At 40.7% G+C, this 22554-nt stretch overlaps 3 protein-coding genes, 1 long non-coding RNA gene and 1 pseudogene across 4 annotated transcripts; 2 read left to right on the top strand and 3 right to left on the bottom strand.

Moving 5' to 3' along the window:
- The first annotated feature begins 723 nt into the window (after positions 1 to 723).
- Positions 724 to 3089, top strand: LOC116212450 (probable pectate lyase P59). Its single transcript, XM_031547073.1, has 4 exons — positions 724 to 1102; positions 1400 to 2051; positions 2174 to 2428; positions 2659 to 3089. Exons 1-4 carry the CDS (start codon positions 900 to 902, stop codon positions 2881 to 2883), a joined length of 1335 nt encoding a protein of 444 aa, XP_031402933.1. The 5' UTR covers positions 724 to 899; the 3' UTR covers positions 2884 to 3089.
- Positions 3090 to 3361: 272 nt separating this feature from the next.
- Positions 3362 to 7213, bottom strand: LOC116212451. The gene is made up of 13 exons (XM_031547074.1): positions 6937 to 7213; positions 6794 to 6855; positions 6390 to 6467; positions 6198 to 6279; positions 5898 to 5968; positions 5590 to 5691; positions 5411 to 5500; positions 5224 to 5298; positions 4912 to 4944; positions 4736 to 4813; positions 4302 to 4358; positions 3896 to 4008; positions 3362 to 3742 (listed from the first exon to the last, which is right to left on the bottom strand). Exons 1-13 carry the CDS (start codon positions 6989 to 6991, stop codon positions 3718 to 3720), a joined length of 921 nt encoding a protein of 306 aa, XP_031402934.1. The 5' UTR covers positions 6992 to 7213; the 3' UTR covers positions 3362 to 3717.
- An 8191-nt stretch (positions 7214 to 15404) lies between these two features.
- Positions 15405 to 20572, bottom strand: LOC116212255 (annotated as a pseudogene).
- LOC116212362 (cytochrome P450 94A1-like) lies at positions 20217 to 22103 on the bottom strand. The gene is made up of 2 exons (XM_031546927.1): positions 21628 to 22103; positions 20217 to 21536 (listed from the first exon to the last, which is right to left on the bottom strand). The coding sequence occupies exons 1-2, from the start codon at positions 22021 to 22023 to the stop codon at positions 20691 to 20693; spliced, it is 1242 nt and encodes a 413-aa protein (XP_031402787.1). The 5' UTR covers positions 22024 to 22103; the 3' UTR covers positions 20217 to 20690.
- On the top strand, positions 21418 to 22343 carry LOC116212364. Its single transcript, XR_004157821.1, has 2 exons — positions 21418 to 21559; positions 21647 to 22343. It is a non-coding gene; the product is annotated as an uncharacterized LOC116212364 (long non-coding RNA).
- Positions 22344 to 22554: the final 211 nt, after the last annotated feature.

Genomic DNA, 22554 nt, shown 5'->3' with positions numbered 1-22554 from the left:
AGGGAAATAAGAATAAGGAGGAGGAGGATCAATCATGCGAGGGGTGCAACGAACGTTTCTCCAATTATAGCGAATCGTTTGCCGATATGTTGGACTAGACTTATACGGATTCGGACCCATTCGCAAGTCAAAAGCTTAAACCAATTGATTATTGGACATTTGCCACGCATAAGCCCCTCCATTTTTTTCCTTGGGGCATGTGTGGGACAAATTCTTTTTTCCCTCACCTCCATCACTATATGCTACTATTTCAAATGCGTGAGTCGCCACTGTCAAAGGGTCCCTTCACAAAATTTCTCTTATTCGTTACCGAGAATCAAGTAGTCGAAGAGCTCTATTAAAAGCTTTTAATTAAAAAAAAAGAGAGAATTGATGTAACATTTTTATTTCATTGTACTAATTCATAACCTTTCTTGTAATAAAAAAAAAAAGAAAGATGTGAATTAATGGTTGGAAGACGGAGACACTCTCCATTTACTCTCTCTCCCCTGTGGCCTTTAACGGAATCCACGTGTCAGTCTTAGGGCGACTGTCATGTAACCAACGTGGTTACATGAACGTTAGCTTAAAACCTTTTGATAAGTAAGGAGGGTAGCGTTCCGTTGGAAACACGTTTTGGCAGTTATGTAAGTTAGGGACTCCACCATAAAATGGGTTGGCCTATCAAAAAATGGTACCCCGTTTTTCCAGCCTCAACGGAAATTCAGCAGTAAATAAATTTACTATTTTTATATACCCGAAATTAAAATGAACTATTTTTAGGCTACGATTTTGTTTTGTATATAACTAAATTACAAATTCAATAAAGAGGGTTCCTCTTCCGCTAATAGGCAAGAGAACCAGGTAGCCCTTCGGTCTCCGCGCAGTTTATCGGCTCAGGGCAGGTTCTAAAACCTACGATGGCATCTAGGGGTAGCAATTCCGCCCTCAGCTTCTTACTATTCGTGACTTTCGCGGTGATCGTCCCGGGCTTCAGTGCTCACATAGCAGAGTTCGATGAGTACTGGCAGAAGCGGGCCGAGCAGGCCGAGAATGCCACTCTCGAAGCATACCACCCTAACCCCTCGGAGGTCACTAACCACCTGAACCAACATGTTCACCTGTGAGCCTCTTCTCCCAATCGACTCATGTTCGTTGTTTACTAAAAGGAACATGATCTCGTATCCGTCTTAGCTATAGTTGCAACATGTACCGGTCGTATGATACCAGGCGAACTCCTACATCTTCAGTTTATAATCAAAGACCCCTGGTAGTAAATGTTAATCAAGGAAATGGTGATCGACCCCCCCGGTCAAGTATAGACGCTTCTTTAGATACGATCCCGATGAGTAAATTTTCCGATCGATATGATCAATGATCTTACGTATTTTTCTCTAACCCTCTTTTTTCGCATGGATAGGGCTTTAAGTGGCAGCAACAGCTCAAGGAGGGAATTGAAGAAGTACAACGGACCATGCATGGCCACCAATCCTATTGACAGATGCTGGAGGTGCGACCCAAACTGGGAGCGAAACCGGAAAAGACTGGCGGATTGCGCGCTTGGTTTTGGCCGGAGAACCCGGGGCGGAAAATTCGGGAGATTCTACGTCATAACTGATCCCTCAGACAATGACATGGCCAACCCTAAACCAGGGACGCTGCGGCATGCAGTCACCCGGAACGGGCCGCTCTGGATCATTTTCGCCCGTAGCATGACCATAAGGCTCAGCGAGGAGCTCATCATGACAAGCGACAAGACTATCGATGGAAGGGGAGCTAATGTCCTAATCACGGGCGGCGCAGGACTAATGTTACAGTTCATAAGGAACGTTATCATCCATGGCATTCGCATCAACAACATTTATCAAGGAAAAGGCGGGATGATCATGGATGCCGAGGATCATGTTGGTCTGAGGACGAAGAGTGATGGTGACGGCATCTCCATTTTCGGGTCCAGCAACATCTGGATCGACCACGTGTCCATGTCCAGGGCCTATGACGGGCTCATTGATGCGGTCGAGGGATCGACCGCCATTACCATCTCCAACTGCCATTTCACCAACCACAATGAGGTAACTCCACTTGACCATAGGAGGATTGACGCATCCGGGCGTTTCTCTTTCTAAACTAAGTTCTGGTCCCCATACCACAACCAATCTGACTAATCAGATGAAACTAAACATTGGCATTGCAGGTCATGCTGTTCGGAGCCAGCGACAAGTTTATTGGCGATAACAAGATGCAGATCACCCTCGCGTTCAACCACTTCGGGCAGGGACTCATGCAGAGGATGCCGAGGTGCCGTTTGGGATTCGTTCACGTGGTCAACAACGACTACACGCACTGGCAAATGTATGCCATCGGCGGCAGCGGGCACCCCACCATCATTAGCCAAGGCAACCGGTTCATCGCTCCTCCCGTCTTAGACCCGAAAAAGAATGCTACAGAGGTAAATCTATCTCACGACCGCAACTCCGTAGTGGTAGGCTGATCCTAACATCTGCCATGATAAAACTGCATTAACGAAAAACTCTTCATAGAGAATTCAACTGGCCGAGATCAATGCAGCCACTTGCCATTCTGATCATGGACGCAATCGCTGCTTTTTTGTTACGGTCCTCCATATCATTTTTATGCAATATCACCCTTATCCGGGTTGCGTCTCGGTTTCTTCATCAGGTTACAAAGAGGGAATATGCACCGGAGTCAGAATGGAAGAACTGGCTGTGGAAGTCGGAGAATGATCTCATGATGAATGGGGCCTTCTTTGTGAGCTCGGGGAATCCGAGGGCCGTGCTCCCCTTCCACACTGCTGATGTGATCTCTGCTAAGCCCGGCACTTATGTCACCCGCCTCACCCGCTTCGCCGGAGCCCTCGGCTGCAAGGTTGGCCAGCCCTGCTAAGCGCTGGCCGGTGCATATTTTCTTCCCGACAGACGGATGGATGGAGAGAGATCGACATCAAACTTTACAGACATTTCAGCTGTTACATATACATGCAGTATACATATACGTACTTTCTTTTCTTTCACTCTCTTCGACTCATCGACCTGAATCTGTACATCATCTCAGACGGCAGACCGTAAGGGAGAAAAATTATCGATCGTAAATTAGCAGAGCGCAAAAATCTATGTTCTATTGCTATTATTTCTTGTTCTTTTTTTGTTTTTTTGTTTTTTTTTTCTTTTTGATTCTTCTGTTACTTTGTGACATATTTTTGGTAATGCAATGCAAGTTCTTCAGAGCTCCTCCAGAGCATAGAAAACCTCAATGATCCAATCTTTTGCCGGACTTATAAACCTCTAAAACAAGGAGAGATGGATGATGGGCAATAAAATGCTCAGCTAGGGCATTTCGGCTTTGACAATAAGCCGTGGCTATGTTACGATTCGGAGCTGACAAGCACCATAAGGACATAGTATTGTGAAGAAGAACCAAGAAAATCCCAGTTTGTTTGCAGAATGCATTATTACTGGACTATCCCATTTTTCATCAGAAAGGGAAGGCAACTAAAAAGTAACAAAAACCCCATACAGATTTGCATGGTTTAGGCACAATATAAGTGCTTCACTGTGCGTAAAATAGCTGAGACGTATTTACGGGTACTCACTGTCATATTTCAGGCATGGCTCGTACGCCGAAACTAACGAATATCCCACGACTGATTATCGTGGATACGATCTTTATACACCGTAATAGTGCAGCAAAAGACGGCTTGATGATGGATCAAAGCTCAAATCAGCACTTGATCGAAGGAGGGGCCCTGCAGATAAAACCGAGGGAAGAAAATATCAATTCCGAGTTGACCAAGTAAACAAGGTACTGCAAAACAATTTCCCAACTCTCAACATTTTAATGAACACAAGCGAAGACTTTCCCGTGAGGAGATCTAAAAGAAGCAAAATTTAGTTCTAACCTGATATATAACCGTTGCTTCCCGTTTAACTTATCATCACGGTCTTGTCCCTTAATATCTGAAGCTGGGAGGCTGATACTGGCAGATACAGCATCTGAAATGTCCTTAAGACCCTGAAAGCAAAACAAAAAGAATCTCACTTCAAACAAAATTCAAGAAATGTCAGCATCCTTTATAACCTTGAAGTTTGTTGACCAATGAATGTAAAAAGGGAATAGGTAACAATAATAGGTGGATGGTTGAAGTTGTACTTGAACTAGGTGGACAGACGTGCAATTCCCACTAAATATCAGCAGAAAAGGCAAGCTGTTTCTTAATAATTTCGTTTTCCCTGGACTTCTTCCCATCTCATACATATAAAGAGAGGGAAGAAAATGAGTAGAAAGGAAAGCTTCTAAGGAGAAACCTTAGCATCTGGGTATGGGAGGGTGGCACGAGGTGCACCAGAAACTGTGAGTTGTTCCTGAAAGAATATGTCAACACCGGTAATGAGCAATAGCAGATAATATGAGACACAATATAGCAGGAAATGTATTTGTCATCACAATTTTTTCAGTTGAGTAAAGGACTTTGTAGACATAGCACAGATCCTGTTAAGAACACATGCGGGTTTGTCTTTTTTTTTTTTTAAAACAAATCAGTATAACATACCTAACGTGTGATAAAACCTTGAATGATGCTAGATGACCAGTGGCACGGATACAGGCAGTGAAAAAGCAGTACAAAACGGTAGTAATATCTAAATATTTCAAGAGTTGAATAAGGGGATATTCATCGACTGTAAGATTTTGTAAGAGACAAATCAAAATTATAATAAGTCACGTAAAATCCAAGTCCGACCTGCAGAATCTTGGGCATTTCCACCCTCTGTCCATTCGCGACATAACAAAGGTATCGCACGCCCTCATTCGCCCAATCCTGTCAACAGAATAGTACGTAAGTGGATTAGATATTGAAAAAGTTAGGCAGTCAGACACTATTTGCATCCTTTAGAGATTAGAACAACAGAATTTTACCTGCTTATACTCCAAAGATCCCAATCTCCCATCCTACAACAAGGAAGTTCACGAAATTTCAATATTATCTGAAGCTAAGTCTTTCTATTAATAAAACAAGGAAAGGCAAGTGAAAGAATAATACAGATATAACATCTGAATCAAGCATTTTTGTCTAACCTTGGCCAGCTAATTATATGTAATTCTAAAAATAAACCAATTTGCTGTCTCTAGCCGACCAAAATGCAACTAGATAGAGGATCTTGCAACACAGACATAACAGAATCTGGTAATTAACTACCAAACTACCCAATGTAGTGAACGAAAACTTACCAATCCAAAAACCATTTGGTGCAACGTTTCCAACTCATGACCAAGACCATCAAGATCTGCTCTCACTGCACAAACCTGTTTTGACAAGATTAAAAGAGGCATAAATAATCCCAACTGATACAAAAAATCTAAAACTAACAAAGCAAAAAGAGTGCTGAACAAGAATTTCATAAAGGAAAGACTATACATCAGTCCTAATTTCTTTTGATAACACTATCTGATCATCCATTTTTCCATCCAACTTCTCTATCCGTTGTGTCAGATGTCTCTTTGTAGCCTGGACAAGATAAGATAGATATTATGCATACACTGCTGAAAATCATACCAAAAGTTTTGCATCAAAGAATGCCTTCTTCCAACACTTACATTCAAAGCTTCTGTAACGCATTCCAGATTCTGCGTTAAGCTTGCGACAGCATTTGCCATATTACGTTTTGTTACATACATAAGATCCGAGAACGAAAGTCCCTAGGAAATAGAAAGTCAAGAAAATCAATGAATTAGGATTATTCAAAGTTCGTAGTTCCAAATCAAACCAATTACAGGAAAATAATTATTTAAATGCAAGCATTTAAACAGGAAGCAATGAAAACACACAGACACACACACAAAAGATGGGCATGCCAGGAGTAGAGAGAATAAAAAGTAAAAGAATACATTGTAGTGCAAGATACCTTCCACCACATGTAACCATAACCCAATGCTCCCAAGGTGGCAGCTGGGACTACCATATTAGTTAAATTACCTGTGAAAATAACAACAGTAAAGTAAAATCACTACCAAAAAATTTTCGAAGCACGAAATACATAGGATAACACAAGACGTAGTAGATCAGAAATTTCTGATTAGATGTTTAACTAGTGATCCAAAGCATGAAAAATGATTACATTCATCTGTTTATCAAATATTTATAAACTGTGTCAAGAATAAGGTGCTGTTCTGAAACTATTTGGATAAGTTGGAGGGATACAAACCCATTTGGCCAGAATTTCCATTAAGAACAGTGACACGCTGCGATGAGGCTAGCTGCCGAACTTCCATGGCTAGGCGACGTACCTAAAGATAGTGAACAAGAGGAACTCTAAACCGTTAGTCTCTAACCCGTCGATGCTACTTACTTCTGTGAGCATTTACAGAAAAGGAGTAGAAGGCGGTTCTCCGATTACCTGAGCCGCAATAGCCTCAGAATAATCATTATCACCATCAGATTGATTTCCAGATTTTTCTAATCCCTTGACAAATAGCTGGCAACAAAAGAATATTCCACTTTAGAACCGGAAACAACAGGATTCGCCTTGATGAAAATAGAGCATGATATCAACACCACAACGTTCTTCACTGAGACAAATTCACTCTATGATGATCAATGGTCAATCAAATTCCACCAAGTTCTGGAGTAATTGACTGAAATCGCCGAGGCAAAGACTGCCAATCACATGCAGCATATTCCAAATTCGATACCGATCTCAAACCCAAACAATTCAAGCAGAAACCCAGTGAAATCCTCGAACGAAGATTCTTGAAAGTGCTCAAAACAATCGAGAGCAATCGCAGAAATCGACAACGGTACCTGAAGCTCCCCAAGTAAATCAGATAACTTTCCATTGTTGAGCAGGATCGTGCCAGTATATCCTGTTCCACGGCGGACAGTGAACTCAAAATAGGCGAAAGGAGAAGAATTTGAATGCCGAGATAAAATCGACGGAAAACTACCTGCTCCGGCGAGGATCAGAATCTTGGATAAGCCGATCCCAGACTGCATAGCCATGGCGGGTCAAGCCGAGCTCCGAGCAGAGGCAACCGCTTGCGATAGAGGGTTGCACTGTGATAGCTCCGACGGGACTCGTTCGTGGAGGTGGCGGCGGAGGCCGAGGTCGCGGTGGTGGCGGAGGTGGCTGCTAGTGGCGTAAAGGGGGAGTGCATAGAGAGGTCCGAGCCTGCAGAAGAGGAGCTCTCGAGTTTGACCGATTAATCTTCATTCTCAGCATTGACCTGCTAACGACGTCGCTTTGGCATCGATTAATTTCTTCATTTACCGCGAAAATAATAATATCCCTGCACACCCCTAAACTTTTGATTCTTTTAAATTCCACTCCCAAACTTTCAGGATGATGGGAAATCTAGGTATCCCCAGGTGCTTATTGCTTTATCAACCAACTACAATGTCCTCTAACCTCAAAGAGTTTGGTCAAATAGCAAAGAAGAGTATAATGAACTAACCAATTCCAGGTTCGAAATCCCTTGAGGTAACCTGCTAGGCCAATTGCCCCATTTTTCGTACTGCGAGTCACATGGGGTTACCGAAACTGGAGGAATTTGTAGGACGAAATCTGGACGCCTCGGTTACCAAAAGGAAAAAAATGACAACATATCAAAAGGAGGGTGTAGCGCAATGGTGCAGCTCTTGCCTAGCAACCAAGATGTTTCAGGTTCGATACACAGTGGGACTACTTGTACCCCTTTATTAGTTATTAGAATTTTTATTTCATTGTACTAGATTTATGTGACTCCATTGTAACCCAAAAAAACAAAAGACAATCTCTTGTTACATTCCCCTTTGGGGGGAGCCTTTGGTTAGCCATCCAGGGGATCTATCTCACCTAGTAGACCTATATTTCGAGTTCACCTAACTCTCCCCAAACAACCACGAAAATCGTCTCATATTGAGGTTGACCTCTAGCTAAGTCGAGGACCACCACCCCATGATTAATTTTGAGCGGTCTTGTAGTTAGGGGCACCGCCTAGTCAAGTTTCTTGGTCTTATCTTAAATTTTAAGTGTCTAATTCTTAATGAACCTCTAGTTATCATGATATTTTTGTCCATATGTCCTATTTCTTATTTTTTTACCGATCACAAAGGAGGTCATTAGTCTAATACAATGATAGGAAACAAAATGAGATAAAGGAATACATAAATCCCACTACTTGAGTATCGAATCCGAAACTACTTGTTTCCAAGTCAACTTGCACCAAGATCTCTTCCTCCATATTGTTCATGTCAAAAACGTCAAGACACAAATTCGGTCACGCGTTTGGTGATTGCAGGTGTGTTAGGATGCAGTTCCAATATATGTGACGTGCCACTAGTCGGTCCCATCGATTCAAAGCGTGTACCACGACCTAGAAGTTTGCGGGATTAAATGGTGGCTGGGTTTAGGTCTTCAAGATAAAGTGCGTCTCAGGTGATTTCACGGCTCGAGAATTTAGTCATTTAGAGTTCTTCACCAAAATCCACGCATGATCACGAGTCCAAGTCATGAGCCGGCTTAATATCTCAGCCAATACTTAGCCCAAGAAGCCGAGTTTAAAGTGAAGGAAGTCCACTTGATGCAAGTGAACCCGACCCTTCAATAATTTTCAGCAAGTGGTGCCGAAAGAAGATACTTCTTCCAAAAAAACCCGGAAGCTGCAAGGATGAATTTATCGATCCACAGGGAATCGTTTGAGGGATAGATGGAACGGGAATTGAAAGGTGTGGTAAAATAAGGTGCGATGAAGGTAAAAGTGTGAAAAAAATAAAGGATAGGTAAAGTAACGTGCGAGAAAGAAAATGATAAGTAAATGACACGATTGATGTATTGGTCGGAGACCCTTAGACCCTTACAATGAGATTCGACTCACGTATTTACAGGCGTTATATGAAATTCTAGAAAATCTCTTGTAATCGGATACGCCTAGAATATCAAGATCTAGATAAAATCAAATAGAAAATTGACTATCTATAAATATCTCCAAGACCAAATAATCTAGAGACATCGGAGATATATCCGGTCTATTCACTACCTAAAATAAAAGCTAGTTGAAATATTTTTCCCTTGCTCACCAATTAATCCAGGTGCCAATTGAAAAGTAGAATTCCACCCGCCTCAGCTCATTAACCCGCGCACATGCATTTATTTTCGTGCATATGCGTCTGCCACGACCCAATTAATTCCCCCGCCTTCTGTACTTGAAATGGACATCCATATACATGCGTGTGGGCCCCTCATGGGCTCACATTGCTAACTTCATGGCCTTCAATAAATCTTGACATTCCTTTCACTATTCGGACCTCAAATCAATTCAACCCGCACAATGATAATTACGGCCTACTTCCAATTCAAACATCCAATTAATCCATCACCCGACGTCGATACATTGGGTCTCAACTCGATTTTGATCCAAATCAAGCCTCAAATTCATAATTCTTCGAAGTGTGAAAAATAGATGTAAACACGTATATTTTATTTTTCTTTGATGTTTACTGCCAAATTAAAAGAAACAACACGAGTAAGAAACAGAAACATAGAACATGGCGTGGTGGCAATGTCCGCTGTAACGCAAAATCTAATCTTGTGGTCTCCATTTCACGGGGGAAAGAGAACGCCCACGAATCATTCCTCCTTATCAACAAAATGCGGCCTCACATCACATCAAATTAAAATTTAAGCGATTGAACTACTCCAGGAATAACGTGTGGTTTCCCGATTTAAGAGAAGTAACAGCAGCCGATCGGAACCAACTGGCACAAACAATACGTTCGCATGCAGATTCGTTCGATATCCAAGGGCACGAATCGATCGGTAATACTTGATCTATTGTTTTTCTAAATCTCTTAAGGTAATTTGGACTGCTACCAATCTTAACTAACGCATGAAATGGTGAAGCCACAACCACAAACATCAAACATGAACTTAATTCTTTTTTTTTTTTTTAATCAAAGTGACCTGTTCTAATCACATCGATATATCGGCAAAAAAAGATCAATGCAACACAGTAAAGATCCTCGTTCTCTAGAGGTCGTGACAACGTAGTTGTTCTTTTCTTACTGCTCTTTTCGAGCTTTATTCCTGTAAGAACACAACATTCTGATTAATTTTGCTGCTCGTTTGACGTATATTTACAGCTCTGTAACTCATAGGACGCTGGATCGCTGTTGGTGCTGCTGCCTGCCATCTCGGCTTGAAGGAGGCCTTAATATACGCCCCTTTGGATCAGAAGAGCGAAAAAGGCCTTGAGGATATGCTGAGAGTCCATATGCTTTGCAGTTTGCAGTGACGGAGTCCTGGCAGCCGCCCCGTGGGATGGACAAACTGAACAGACATACCACGGCGACGCTAGAGAAACCCAGTTTATATATATGGGTCGAAGTCGGCTGCTTCAAGGGCGTTGGAGAAGAAGATGAAGAAGGGGCACATGAGAACCATGAGAGAAGCTGAAGCATAGAGGAAGAAGAAAGAAGAGGAGAAACAATGAAACAACAAGCTCCATTAGTTAGCTCTTGGCTGCTCCTTGATTGTTATAATAATATAAAGATATATATATATATATATATTAATACACACACACATGAATGGGCCTCGACCGATCAGTTTCGGGTCAGATACCCATGCCAAGGGGTGAAAATATCCCAATAATGAATTTTCTTCGTTCACAATTCTTGAATACAAGAATTTCTTTAAGGGAACAAGCGAAATGGTTCGATCAATTCATATTGATATATTCTCCGAAAATTATTGATCATTGATTGCTCATTATCTATCAAGTATAACATATAAAAAAAAATATTAATCGCTCCCAGCCCCTGCGGATCTCGCAAATGTTTGCAAAAATGGGGCCATGCAATTAGCGGATACGAAGTAATTGCTCCCTCGCCACCCATCGGATATTTGGAGTCATGTTATTTCCGTTGAGATTCCAAGGTGTAGTCTTTATCATTAATTTTACGATCGTAAGAACTTATTGGGTGTGAAAATTTGACTACAACCAGTAATTAGGATCAGCAATAAATAATGATCGTGATCGGTCGAGATTTAAATAAGAAACAATTTGTGTTAATTGGTTGGTGGAAATGGGTTTACTTCTATGAATTATTGATATGGTGGATCATTTGAATATTGAATCTGTCTGTTTCCACGAGTTCCCAAAAAATGTGAAACTTTCCCACATTATTGAATTAGATATATCGATAAGGATTCGATTTCTCAAACAGGTGTTCATTCAAATAAGTGACTCCGCTGCTTTTGCTTTGCTATTTCTCTTCCAAATTTTGATCGACTCCTATCAAGCCCCCTCTGTCCTCAAATGTCTGTGTGGGGAAGAAATTGGGAATTAGATGAAAGAGTGGGCTTGGTGGAGTCATCAGGTGCCCATCAAAGGCTTGGTAGTGTCGTAGTAAGTAGAAATAAGTACTAATTTGTTATTTTTTAAGTGGAAGTGATGCTTGAAGAAATATCTTTGAAAAATCATGGTCCTGATCATTTTTTTTATCGATTATAAATGCAATTTTTCTCCACTATGTTCACATGTGATTATGAAAATTGCTTGCTTACATTTTATAAGCATTATTCCTAATATTAACAATTTCATATTATAATCTATCAAATACTTTTTTTATTTTAAATCAATACTTCGATAACAACACTTTCAAATCCAGAAATTTTTCTGTCCGGTCATGGACCCTCTAACACTAATTTTTTTCTCGATGTGTCGTACTCCAGTTTATTTATGTCGTACTTTAAAAATAAATTTTTCTGACAGTAGAATGCGTGTGCGAATTGTTGGTTGCGCTGTGCATCATGTCAATTTGTATGCAAATGTAGTTGATGGTATGCACATGTAATCTATTATTTGTAGAGTGTGAATCGGAATATAACACAAATGAACTGGAGCACGACACGTTCAGAAAAGATAAAAAATAGTTGGATGGTCCGTGACTGGATCGAAAAATTTCCATTCGAACCCAGCCTCAGCTAAACTATGTATTTAGACTGAGAAGCTGATCTAACGGTCCGAAAGGACCCTTGAACAGTCCAATAACTGCACCAGGTAATTTTCACAGAGTACAAAAACAGAGAAAAAATAGAGGAAAAAGAAAATAGAAGGGAAGAATATATAATAACCTCTAGAAGATTATTGAGTTTGTTTTTCGAGTGGGATAATGATCTAATTAAACTTTATTTTCTATAATGATTACAACTGTTGATAAATATATTGATGTGTGAGAAAATATATATAGACATAGATATGAAAGTAGATAAAAAATTTATTATTAAAGATTTGATTATAAAAATGGTTAGAAAAAATATGAGTGAAAATTTATTATTAAATGATAGAAAAATAATAATAATTATATTATTAAATTTGGTGAAGAATAGAGTTGCGTTGAATTGAGTAATTTTGGTTGATTTATTATTATGTGCTAGTTGCACTAAGTTATGTAGAAACTAGGAGTGATCGGTTCCGGATATCCTGTTTTTTTCATGATATCCGAACCCTACCCTGTAAGGGACCGGTTCCAAGATTTTGGAATCGGACCCTACCCTGTTGAATCTTGGAATCGGAACCTACCCGAAACCTGTATTATATCACAGATTCCGAGTATCCTGTTGGAACCTGTAAATTTTTTTGTCTCGTAAATAAAATAGAAAATATCACACCCATAATCAGTAATCACGACAAATAATACTGTATAAAAATAAGACTCAAGACCTTTTAATTTTGAATTGATAACTTATAACACTGTATAATGACCCAATAACTTATACCATGGTACGAAACCGGCTTCCTATCCTATCCTCTCCTCTCCTCCATCGAGACTTCTTTTTCCTTCCCCTGACCAATCAATGGACTAATAAATAAATCAACCAACCCTGATGAAAATCTCTCTCTCTCTGTCTGTATTCAGCATCTCATATATATAAAGAAGAAGATAGAGAGAGAGTCACTACCATTTCCATTTTCAATACAAAGAACAGAATCCTCCCCTTCCCCTCACTCCTCCTCTTCTTCTTCTTCTTCCCAAACATACAGAAGAACAACCCCACGACGGAACATCCAGACAAAGACAAAGGGACACACTCATACAGAGGAAGACAGCCTGAGCCATCCCTCGCTTTCCCCACCGGTCAAATCCATGGTTCCCGTCAAATCTCCCCCGCTCCTTCCTCGCCTTTCGAATCCTTCACTCCAACTAAACTCAACGGGGAAAAGAAAAAATCCTTACCCCAGCTTTAAAAAAAAAAATCTTACCTAAGAAAAAGAATTCGTCAATTGTTTTAGAAAAAGAGTGCAGGAAGAATTATTAGCTGTTTTAGAAAAAAGAGTGCGGGAAGAATTCGTCAATTTTTTCATGTTCGACGGTGATAAAATTACAGTTTGCGTAACAAAAGTAATAGCAATAGCCTTTCAACGCTGATAAAATCACAATCCCGACTCCCTATCAGTACTGTGAACGAGTCAGAAAGCTGAATATATGATTATTGACACAAGTAACGGGCACACTCTTTCAATCAAACCAAGAGAGAGTCAGCAGAGGAGTCAAGAGAGATTCGGAGACAAGAGATGAGGCAAAATCTCACTGGGAAAGAGAGATTCAAGGAGAGTCGGAGCCGGAGAGTCGGAGACGAAAGGCGAGCGACGGAGAGGAACTGCAGGGAGAGGGAGTACAAAGTCGATTTAGAGTTTTAGACTACAGCGGCTGAGAGGCGGCTGAGACGAAAGCTGAGCTTTACCTTGTTCCTTCATGTCTTCCCGACTGAGACTGAGGGTCACTTTGCCTTCTTTTTTTTTTTTTTTGTAATTACCATTCGGTTCCGGATTCCGGTTCCGGTTCCGGTTTTGGATACCCCATAGGCTGGAACTGGAACCGGAACCGGATTTCACCGGTTTCTTATTTTGATACCCGGACCTTACCCAATTTTCAATACGAGCTACCCGGACTCTACCCTACCGGGTAGGTTCTAACCGGTTCTGGGTATACCCGGTATCCGTGCACACCCCTAATAGAAACTGTATGAGCGATTCAGGAAACGCATGTTAATTGCTGTTAACCCCAAGCTTTAGACCCTCAAAGATTCCTAATTCAATCAAGCTACTGTGCACTTGTTGCAGACTACTGCCCCTGCAATGAGTCGAGGATTAGTCTGACATTCATCCAATGTCGTCCAAGAATCACGGGTGTGAAGAGCACATCGAATGAGTTAATAATCGAATTCATTTTTAACTAATGGAAGTGAAGATTCCCGCTGTCCTGCAGAGTTCTCTTGAATTCTGTCTATAGAGTAAGGCTAGATAGAGATATTGAACCATATGTTGGACGCAATAGATCCATGGATGATAAAGATGGGAACCCCATGGACGCATTTTAATCGGAAATGTCACTCATGCTAAATCATTTCTAACTGTAGTTTAGAATTTTTGAAATTAACATGCTTGAATCAACACTTCATGGCCAACAAAATATTAAATCACTGTTCAAGTGAGGATCATAAGTCTTAACCAATAGATTGATAACATCTCGCGATTTAAAAAAAGAAAATATCATTAACTATCAAACATATCACATACTTGTTTTTTTGAATTTAGCTGTTGGAATTAACTTATGGTATTCTTTTCATTTATATGTTATATATACGAGGCTGATGAGTCTAACAAGGATATAACAAGAGAGAAAATAAAAAGGTATGTAGAATTTTGCCGATGAAAAGTAAACCCAAGCCTTCTCTAAATCTCATGTCGAGGGCAGTGCCACCGCACCTTGTCTTTGTAATCTATGTTTAAGGAAATGCCATTCATTGCACATTCTAGTTATTTTTGTCGATTTGCCATTTGATTCTCACCTCATGAATATGCTTGAAACTAATTTTATGGTAACATCCAATTCAATTGATTCTAAATACTTAACAACTATGAGTAGAGTCTTTGCATAAACAATGCATAGTTCCTCACATGGCATTACCTTTAGTGGTCTACAATTTGTGTTTTATCAATTGTTCGGGGGCACATATAGGGCCATGCTTTCGCCCCGCAAGATGGGCGGGTCCACTTTGACGGGGATGAGCAATGGAGCACATCCAACCCAAACTCGACAGAGATGGACCTAGAGTCTGTCGCCATGCACGAGATCAGACATACCGGTCCTCGGGCTCGCCCACACCAAAGGACCAAAGTGCCATCATGTATGCCTACCTCAGGGCTGGGCTCGTGAAGAGGGACATCCAGCAGGATGATGTCAATGGCATTCGTGCCCTGTATCCCTCCAAGTAACTACCCTTGTAATTAACAAGCCCATCTATTCACTAGTTACAACTTTATCGGTGTTTCTTCTCTCCACTTGCTCAGATATTATTACTGAAAAATTCCTCAGTAATGATACTGATAAAATTTATTAACAGAATACCGACAGAACTCTGCAGAATTTACCTTGATGATAACATCCAACAAGTTACATATGAAGAACGAATTGTAGAACTTGAGTTCTGAATATAATTCAACTCACATATTGATTATAATTTCTAATTTTATTTTTTTGGGTGAACATAGTTTCTAATTTTATTTCGAACAAACAGAAAAAGACGGCCAATTATTGTTTATATGTCATAAAAAGAGTGTGGGAAAAAATGACCATTGCCTCTTATTTATCCCTATCCTCAATCCTAACCGGAAACCCACTTTGAAACCCGGCTGGATCGTCCTCTAGCATTGAGATAGACCACCCTGAATCATCGGAGTATCCCGGAAACCACCCTTTTGCATTTGTAGAGAAGCCATCTCCTTGCCCAGGCATGTTTGGCCCGGCTTGAAATGCTGGGTAGGGTAGGTGAAGGAATCACTTCCTACGAAACTCCACTTCTCAGAATCCTCATCCACCTTCTCGAGCCACCTCTCGGGCTTGAACTCTTCCCAGTCGGGTCCCCAGACTGGTGGTATGTGACTCTCGTGCCCTTTTTCATGGCTGTACCGTCCGGTAGAATATCGTCATAGGTGACATCCTTAGAATTGAGTGGTACTGGTGGTTATGATCGCATGCTCTCACACAGTGAGGCGTGGGTGCACAACATGTCCTTTACTTCCTCCTAGACCAATCTTCCCTTCCCCCCCTTAATTTTCTCCGACTACTTCAATTTCAACACGCAGGTTTCTGGATATAACAACCGAAAGTACCACGTCAAAGCTACCGACGCTGCGTTCCGCCCCGCTAGCATGAAGCAAATGACATTGTTGATGATAAATTCTTCATCAGTGTGTCCTAAACTCAGGAATCGTGAACAAAAGAGCTACCGACTCGATGGATGAGTTCCCCTTTAACTGCTCTTGCTTCTTCTTTCTGACTATCTTCCGAGCAAATTCACGGACTTCAGATGCTATGATCCTCAGCCGTTTCTCTGATCCACTATCAAGCTCGCGCTTGATTTTCCATTTATCGGAAATTGAAAGTAGAATCTCTGGCTGCTCAAGTTTGCAGCCTCTTCAAAAGCTTGAGCGAATTTTTCCTTCGGAACAGAGAGCGACAAACATGCAAGGTCACGGCCGAGGGCTATCTTGTATATGTTGTCGGAAGTGAATCTCTGAAGAATGTTTTCAATGTCAACCGTGGTGCCCTTTCATGCAGCCTCAGACGGTGCGTTGGGCGAACTATGGCGGCGCAGGCGCCATCCGGCCATGACGGCGGCGGTGGCGTCATCTAGCACGGCGGGGAGCAAGGCGGCGTCCTGGTGGGGCGTGGAAGCAGCAATCCGGTGGGCAGGCCGAGGACCAGGCTAAGAGAGTGGGAGCAAGGCGCAAGCAAACGTGTAGATCAGCGGAGCGTTGGGTCGCGAGCGCTTCCAAACGTAAGAGACTGATCTTGAGAAAGAAGGGATGGAGGCATGGGTAAGGGAGACGACGGTGAGATGGTAGAAGGTGTCGGCGGCAATTGCCGAGCAGCCGAGCGTGGCGACTGCAAAGCCTGAGAGACTTTTATTCAGAACAGAGTGAGGAATTCATGCGAGAGAAAAGACCAAAAGAGGGCGCGAGAGGACCCGAGCGTACAAGGGCAACTATGGAAATACAAAAATATGGGATTCACCACCCCACTTTTTATTGCATGGTAGATATAACATAATATATATATTTCGAATGAGAAAATTTTATTATATGAATAGGTATTATTTAATAATTTTGAATTTTTTAAACAAATATTAATATTTCCTAAATAAATATTAATATCAAAATAAGTATATATACCAGTATATATCCATACATAATATAAATATGATAATATATAGTTATGTGGACAACCTTTAATATATATAATAAGAAAAAATATATATGAATTATATGTTTTAGTATATATTTATTTTTAAAAGTAGATTAGATAATCCCTATAGATATATATAAAATATATTTTCTTTTCAAAAGATAAATCAGATTTGTTCACCGAAAAAAAAAATTATATTATATTTTATCTATATTTTATATGATAGTTATAAATATTAATTATCACACACAAGGAGCATGTTCAGCTCTTAATAATACATCTATAACTAGACGCGAGCTCTAGAAATTATGTCTCTCTCTATATACAAGTGAGTTGATTAAATTTATACTTATTTTTATCGAATTTTTCATTTTTAAATTTTTCTCTAATTTTTTGCTTTTTTATGTTTATTTTCAAAATTGGTGATGTGAGTTTTATCTTCCGAAATATATTGCTACCTTTATACACAAGTTCTAAAAAAAGTATGTTCTTCCATCACTTTAATTCTCCAAATAATTTTTTTAAAATTTTTAATTATGTATATTTTTTTCAAATTGGAGGAATTATCTCATGCAACCATGAGTTTCACGACCAGTTAATGTAAAGTATTTCCTCACCCTTTCCCATCCCTCGCTTCCTCACCCTTCCCCAACTCAACTCCTTTATAGCTTGATATTCAAACAAAGCAAGAGGTAACGAATTTAATTAGACTATCTACCGACTGCCGAATTCGCCAACTTGGTGCTTTATCTCCAATAAATGTATCTCTTCCTTTTCAGAAATTCTTGTATGAAATGGCGATATCACGTATTAATGTTATAAGTCAACAATATTTGCTATTTTGATTTTTAGTATATAAATAAAAATAGAAAAAAATTCTTGAAAAAAAAATTTATTATTAGTAAAAATGATATTATGATACAGGTTTACGTGATACCACCATTGCACATAAAATTTTTCTCATTCCTTTTACCCTTTCTCCTTATTCTTTTCCTCCGTTCCATATCTCTTCGGATCGACAGAGGATCGATCAAAATATTTCGTGGTAATGACAAACTAACGACGTTCGGACTGAGATTAGTCATCTCCATCTCACTAAAAAGTAAATGAATAGCAAACTATGTGCGTACGTAGGATAATAAACTGACGGCTCATAGCGTCGAGACATGACACTGCACGGCTCGACATCTGTCCTCTCTGTCTATTTGTTTCAGAAATTCGTTTGCTAGCGTTTTTTCACAGGATATCATCATTTGAAGATGATATAAACTTTTAATTGAGCCGTACGTCTTCACAGCAGTAGAGATATTCCAACCATATGCCAACTGAATACTTTTCATTCTGCATGCAGCAGAGATACGATAACAAAACAATGGCCATTTACACAGCCTATATCACACCAATATGTGATAATTCGTATGATCCGACCTTTTCTCCTTAAATAAGATTTTAAATTCGAATTTATTGAATGGAGAATTCGCGATTGGAAAAATTTTATCTCTTAAAGGGCCAACCCCAATTCGAATATAAATTAGCCGGAGTCTATTGGATTTTCAGATGCACTAGGTAGTACACACCGAAAGAAATGCATAAACGCGCCAGAAGGAAAATTTGATGTAGTGGTAATACCATCAACTCGAAAGTTCGAAACTGCAAGAGGGTTAGGTTCAAATTTTTTTTTTCTTTTTTCCTTTAGTGAACGAGTTAGAGATCAATTTTTACAAGTGAAATTTTCCAACCCCTTTATTTCCCCTTCCTCTATTTGCTTCCAGGTCCATGAAATAGTTGGGCACTGACGTGCTTCCTATGACTTATATGGACACTGACACTCATTTGAAATAGCTGGGCACTCCCACATCTTAAGCAACAGGATATATTCGGATTGCATATGGAGTCACCATAGGAACTGATATTAGTGTGTCTATCGTGTTATGGTCATGCTCGGCCCACTAGGTACGATATGATAAAGCATCGGACCTATCGACTGCTTGATTGCATGGTGTTTGAGGTACCGAACTTATCGTAAGATGGTAGACCTTGCAACTTGCATGGACACGCAACCCTGCTGGCAGTGCCGTGTGGGGGAGTTCACATTTGGTCACGGACCTAAAGTAAACGGAGAGCAAAGAGTTCGTCTGCAGAAAGATGGAGGGGCAATTACGTCCATCCGTGCTTCCAGTGGAAATAATGTTTAACCAATTTTGGAATTATGGTTAGTCGTCCTTCTTATCTATTACTGAAAATTGCACCTAAAATGTGGAGATATGTGGGTTGATTTTACAAAGTCAACTTGCGTTTTGGAATACTTTATCGGTATGGTTGATCTGATGCATTGAATTAAATACGTACGTACATGCTGAAAATTTATGAGGCAAAGGTGACGGACCATACATCATTAAGAGTTGAGCTGAATCAATCACCATTAATTTCTGCCATCACTTAGGGCACAAACTGGGCCTAATTAATATATGTTTAGAATATCATTATGTTTAATATGTCCAATACTATGTTCTCTATATCAATTAAAAAATCATTACCATTAACCAACGTGACTTGATTCAAACGGTTCGACACTTGTTCCGCTTAAGCAAAGTCTCGAGTTTGAGTAATTGTGAATGCATAAAATTCATGCTGTGAGATTTTACCTCTTATTGGGCCGATTCGGCTCGGTTGGATTAGTTGGGGCTCAATTGAAATTCCGGATACCATGGTTTACACGAAAAAAAAATCATTATCATTACGTTCCATTCCATCATACCAGATGGGCCTTGTTGTTCTAAAAGTTCCACGGAAACTAGGCCCCGTGGTTGCCGACGTTGGCCTGAGGTGGAAGCTCATAGTGCCATGAACCCATGGCTATGCTGGCCGATGAAACATCGAAACATTCAGAGCCTAAAAGCTGAAATGCGAGTTCATCTAGCACTAGAAGAAATAAAGGAAATTCCTAGAAATGATCATCGGCAGAGAATTTTCCATTGAAAAGTGCCGAGGGAACTCCGTCAAAAGTGGCATCGGTATGGAAATTTATCAAAACGGAACTCCGCAGAATTTATCACGACGGTGACGTGCAACAAATTATACAAAAAGAGAAGCTAACCGTTCCTCAGAAATTGCTAGGAAATTTCTGACTTTATTTCAGAAGAAACAGAAAGGAAAGGCCAATTATTGTTGATAGAGAGTAAGGCCAAAATATCATCCATCCCTATCCTCAATCCTAACTGGAAATCCACCTTCCATTTTGGAGCTCAAGTACGCAATGAAACGAGGCTCGACCCCCTTCTCCAGCATAGAGACCACCCTGAATCGCTGGAGGACCCCGGAGACCACCCGTTTCATTTGCAGGAACGCCATCTCCTTGCCGAGGCAGATCCTTGGGCCGGCCTGAAACACTGGGTAGCTGAAGGAATCCCTTCCTACAAAACTCCATTTCCCCGCAGCCTCATCCACCTTCTCGAGCCACCTCTCGGGCCTAAACTCCGCCCAGTCGGGTCCCCATATCTTCTCCGACCTGCCCATCGCGTATGGGTGATATGCGACTCTTGTGCCTTTTTTTTATGGCTGTGCCATCTGGTAAAATGTCATCACATATGGCTTCCTTGGTATCGACCGGTACTGGTGGGTAAAACCGCATGCTCTCACATAGTGAGGCGTGGGTGTAAACCATGTCCTTCACATCCTCATAGACTGGCGCTTCCGATTTTGCCTTAATCTCTCTGATAACTTCATTTTCAACACGCGGTGTCCTGGATAATAACCAAAAGTACCACGTCAATGCCGCTGATGTAGTGTCCCGGCCAGCAAGTATGAAGCTAATGACGATGTCGATGACAAATTCTTCGTCAGAGTGGCCTGAGCTCAGGAATCGGGACAAAAGATCTACGGACTCGAGGGACGAGTTCCCATTTAGCTGCTCCCGCTTCTTATCTTTAACTATTTTTCGAGCAAACTCACGGATTTCAGATACTATGATCCTTAGGCGTTTCTCTGACCCAATATCGAACTTACGCTTGATTCTCCATATTATAGGAAATGGAAAATAGAACCTCTGGCTGCTCAAGTTTGCAGCCTCTTCAAAAGCTTCAGCGAACTTTTCCTCCGGGAGGGAGGGCGACAAACACGCGGGGTCATAGCCGAAGGCTATCTTGCATATGTTGTCGAAAGTGAATCTCTGGAGAATGTCTTGCATGTCAAGGATCGTCCCCTTTCTTGCAGCCTCGGACAGGAGAGGGATGAGGCGGTCATTCAGCACCATGTCGACGACTGTTTCCACGAATTTCCGAAGAGATTTCGTGTTGAATTCATGGCTTGACACCTGCTACGAAATTTTTCAGCGAATCGGTCAAACTCTCTCCCTTTCCATATATGAAATGACTACCTCCACTCGATGGTTAATATCGTCTACGTACCTGTCTCTGGAATTTCCAGGAGTCACCATCAACATTGAAGATCCCGTCTCCAAGGATGTCCCTAAAGGTGGATCGGAACACATCACCCTTCTGGTAGGACGAGAAATTGGTCTTGAGAATATGCTGCACGGTGGCAGGATTTCCGGTAAAAACATGGCGGAGGCCGAGCGGACGATGTAATACATACGTAGCGGTGGGAGAGAGCTGGATGAGGTCTGAGGTCCACTGGATCCGTCTCTTCAGGTTTGCGAGCAATGCGAAGGAAGAGCCTTTCAAGGGGTAAATCTTCGGTAATTTGTCCGAGGACGGGGATGGAGAAACATTCAGGAACACTAGGACGAGGAAAAGGAGAGGGAGGAGGAAGAGGAAGAGGAAGAGTGAAGCCGTGAGCTCCATTGACGAAAGAAGAAATGTGACGTCCAATGAAGGAAGACTCAACTGCCTTTGTCTGTACGTACAATAATATCTGAGAGAGAGACAAGAAGTTTGGGTGGTCCGAAATTTGGGATAGGCAAGGCATTTAACAAAAAATCCAAGTTCTTTTCTTTCTTTTTTTTTCTCGACTTAGAACGGCGACACTCATCCTCGACTAGAAACTAAGAACCGTTTCTCGCCTATCAAGTATATATACGAATCTTCTTTGTAACTGAAATACCTTAAGAGGAAAATTCTATGATGCAATCAATAAAATTGATTGCACTATATCGGCAAGTGAATTTCTAAATGTGTGAGTAAAAGTTAAATATTTTATTTTTTTGAATTTTTTTTGGTGAATAAAGTTAGTATTATATTAAAAACTAAGTAAAATTCATCAAAATTAGTGCATTTATTTCAAAGTTGTATGATTTATTTCAAAATATGTGTAATTTACCCCAAAATCTTCGTAATTTACTTCTTTGTTAGTAATTTACTTCATTTGTTAATAAT

The sequence above is a fragment of the Punica granatum genome, chromosome 6 (assembly GCF_007655135.1).
Source record: "Punica granatum isolate Tunisia-2019 chromosome 6, ASM765513v2, whole genome shotgun sequence".
Taxonomy (NCBI): Eukaryota; Viridiplantae; Streptophyta; class Magnoliopsida; order Myrtales; family Lythraceae; genus Punica; species Punica granatum.
Note: the sequence above shows the minus strand (reverse complement) of the source record. Positions and strands in the feature narration are given on the sequence as shown.

Coding starts and splice junctions, on each gene's coding strand:
- LOC116212450 (XM_031547073.1), top strand. CDS start 900: ATGGCATCTAGGGGTAGCAATTCCGCCCTCAGCTTCTTACTATTCGTG. Junction 2,052..2,173: donor ATTTCACCAACCACAATGAG/GTAACTCCACTT, acceptor TTGGCATTGCAG/GTCATGCTGTTCGGAGCCAG. Junction 2,429..2,658: donor CGAAAAAGAATGCTACAGAG/GTAAATCTATCT, acceptor TTTCTTCATCAG/GTTACAAAGAGGGAATATGC.
- LOC116212451 (XM_031547074.1), bottom strand. CDS start 6,991: ATGGCTATGCAGTCTGGGATCGGCTTATCCAAGATTCTGATCCTCGCC. Junction 5,692..5,897: donor ATGGTTACATGTGGTGGAAG/GTATCTTGCACT, acceptor TCTATTTCCTAG/GGACTTTCGTTCTCGGATCT. Junction 4,009..4,301: donor TCCCATACCCAGATGCTAAG/GTTTCTCCTTAG, acceptor TTTTGCTTTCAG/GGTCTTAAGGACATTTCAGA.
- LOC116212362 (XM_031546927.1), bottom strand. CDS start 22,023: ATGGAGCTCACGGCTTCACTCTTCCTCTTCCTCTTCCTCCTCCCTCTC. Junction 21,537..21,627: donor CCTGGAAATTCCAGAGACAG/GTACGTAGACGA, acceptor AAAATTTCGTAG/CAGGTGTCAAGCCATGAATT.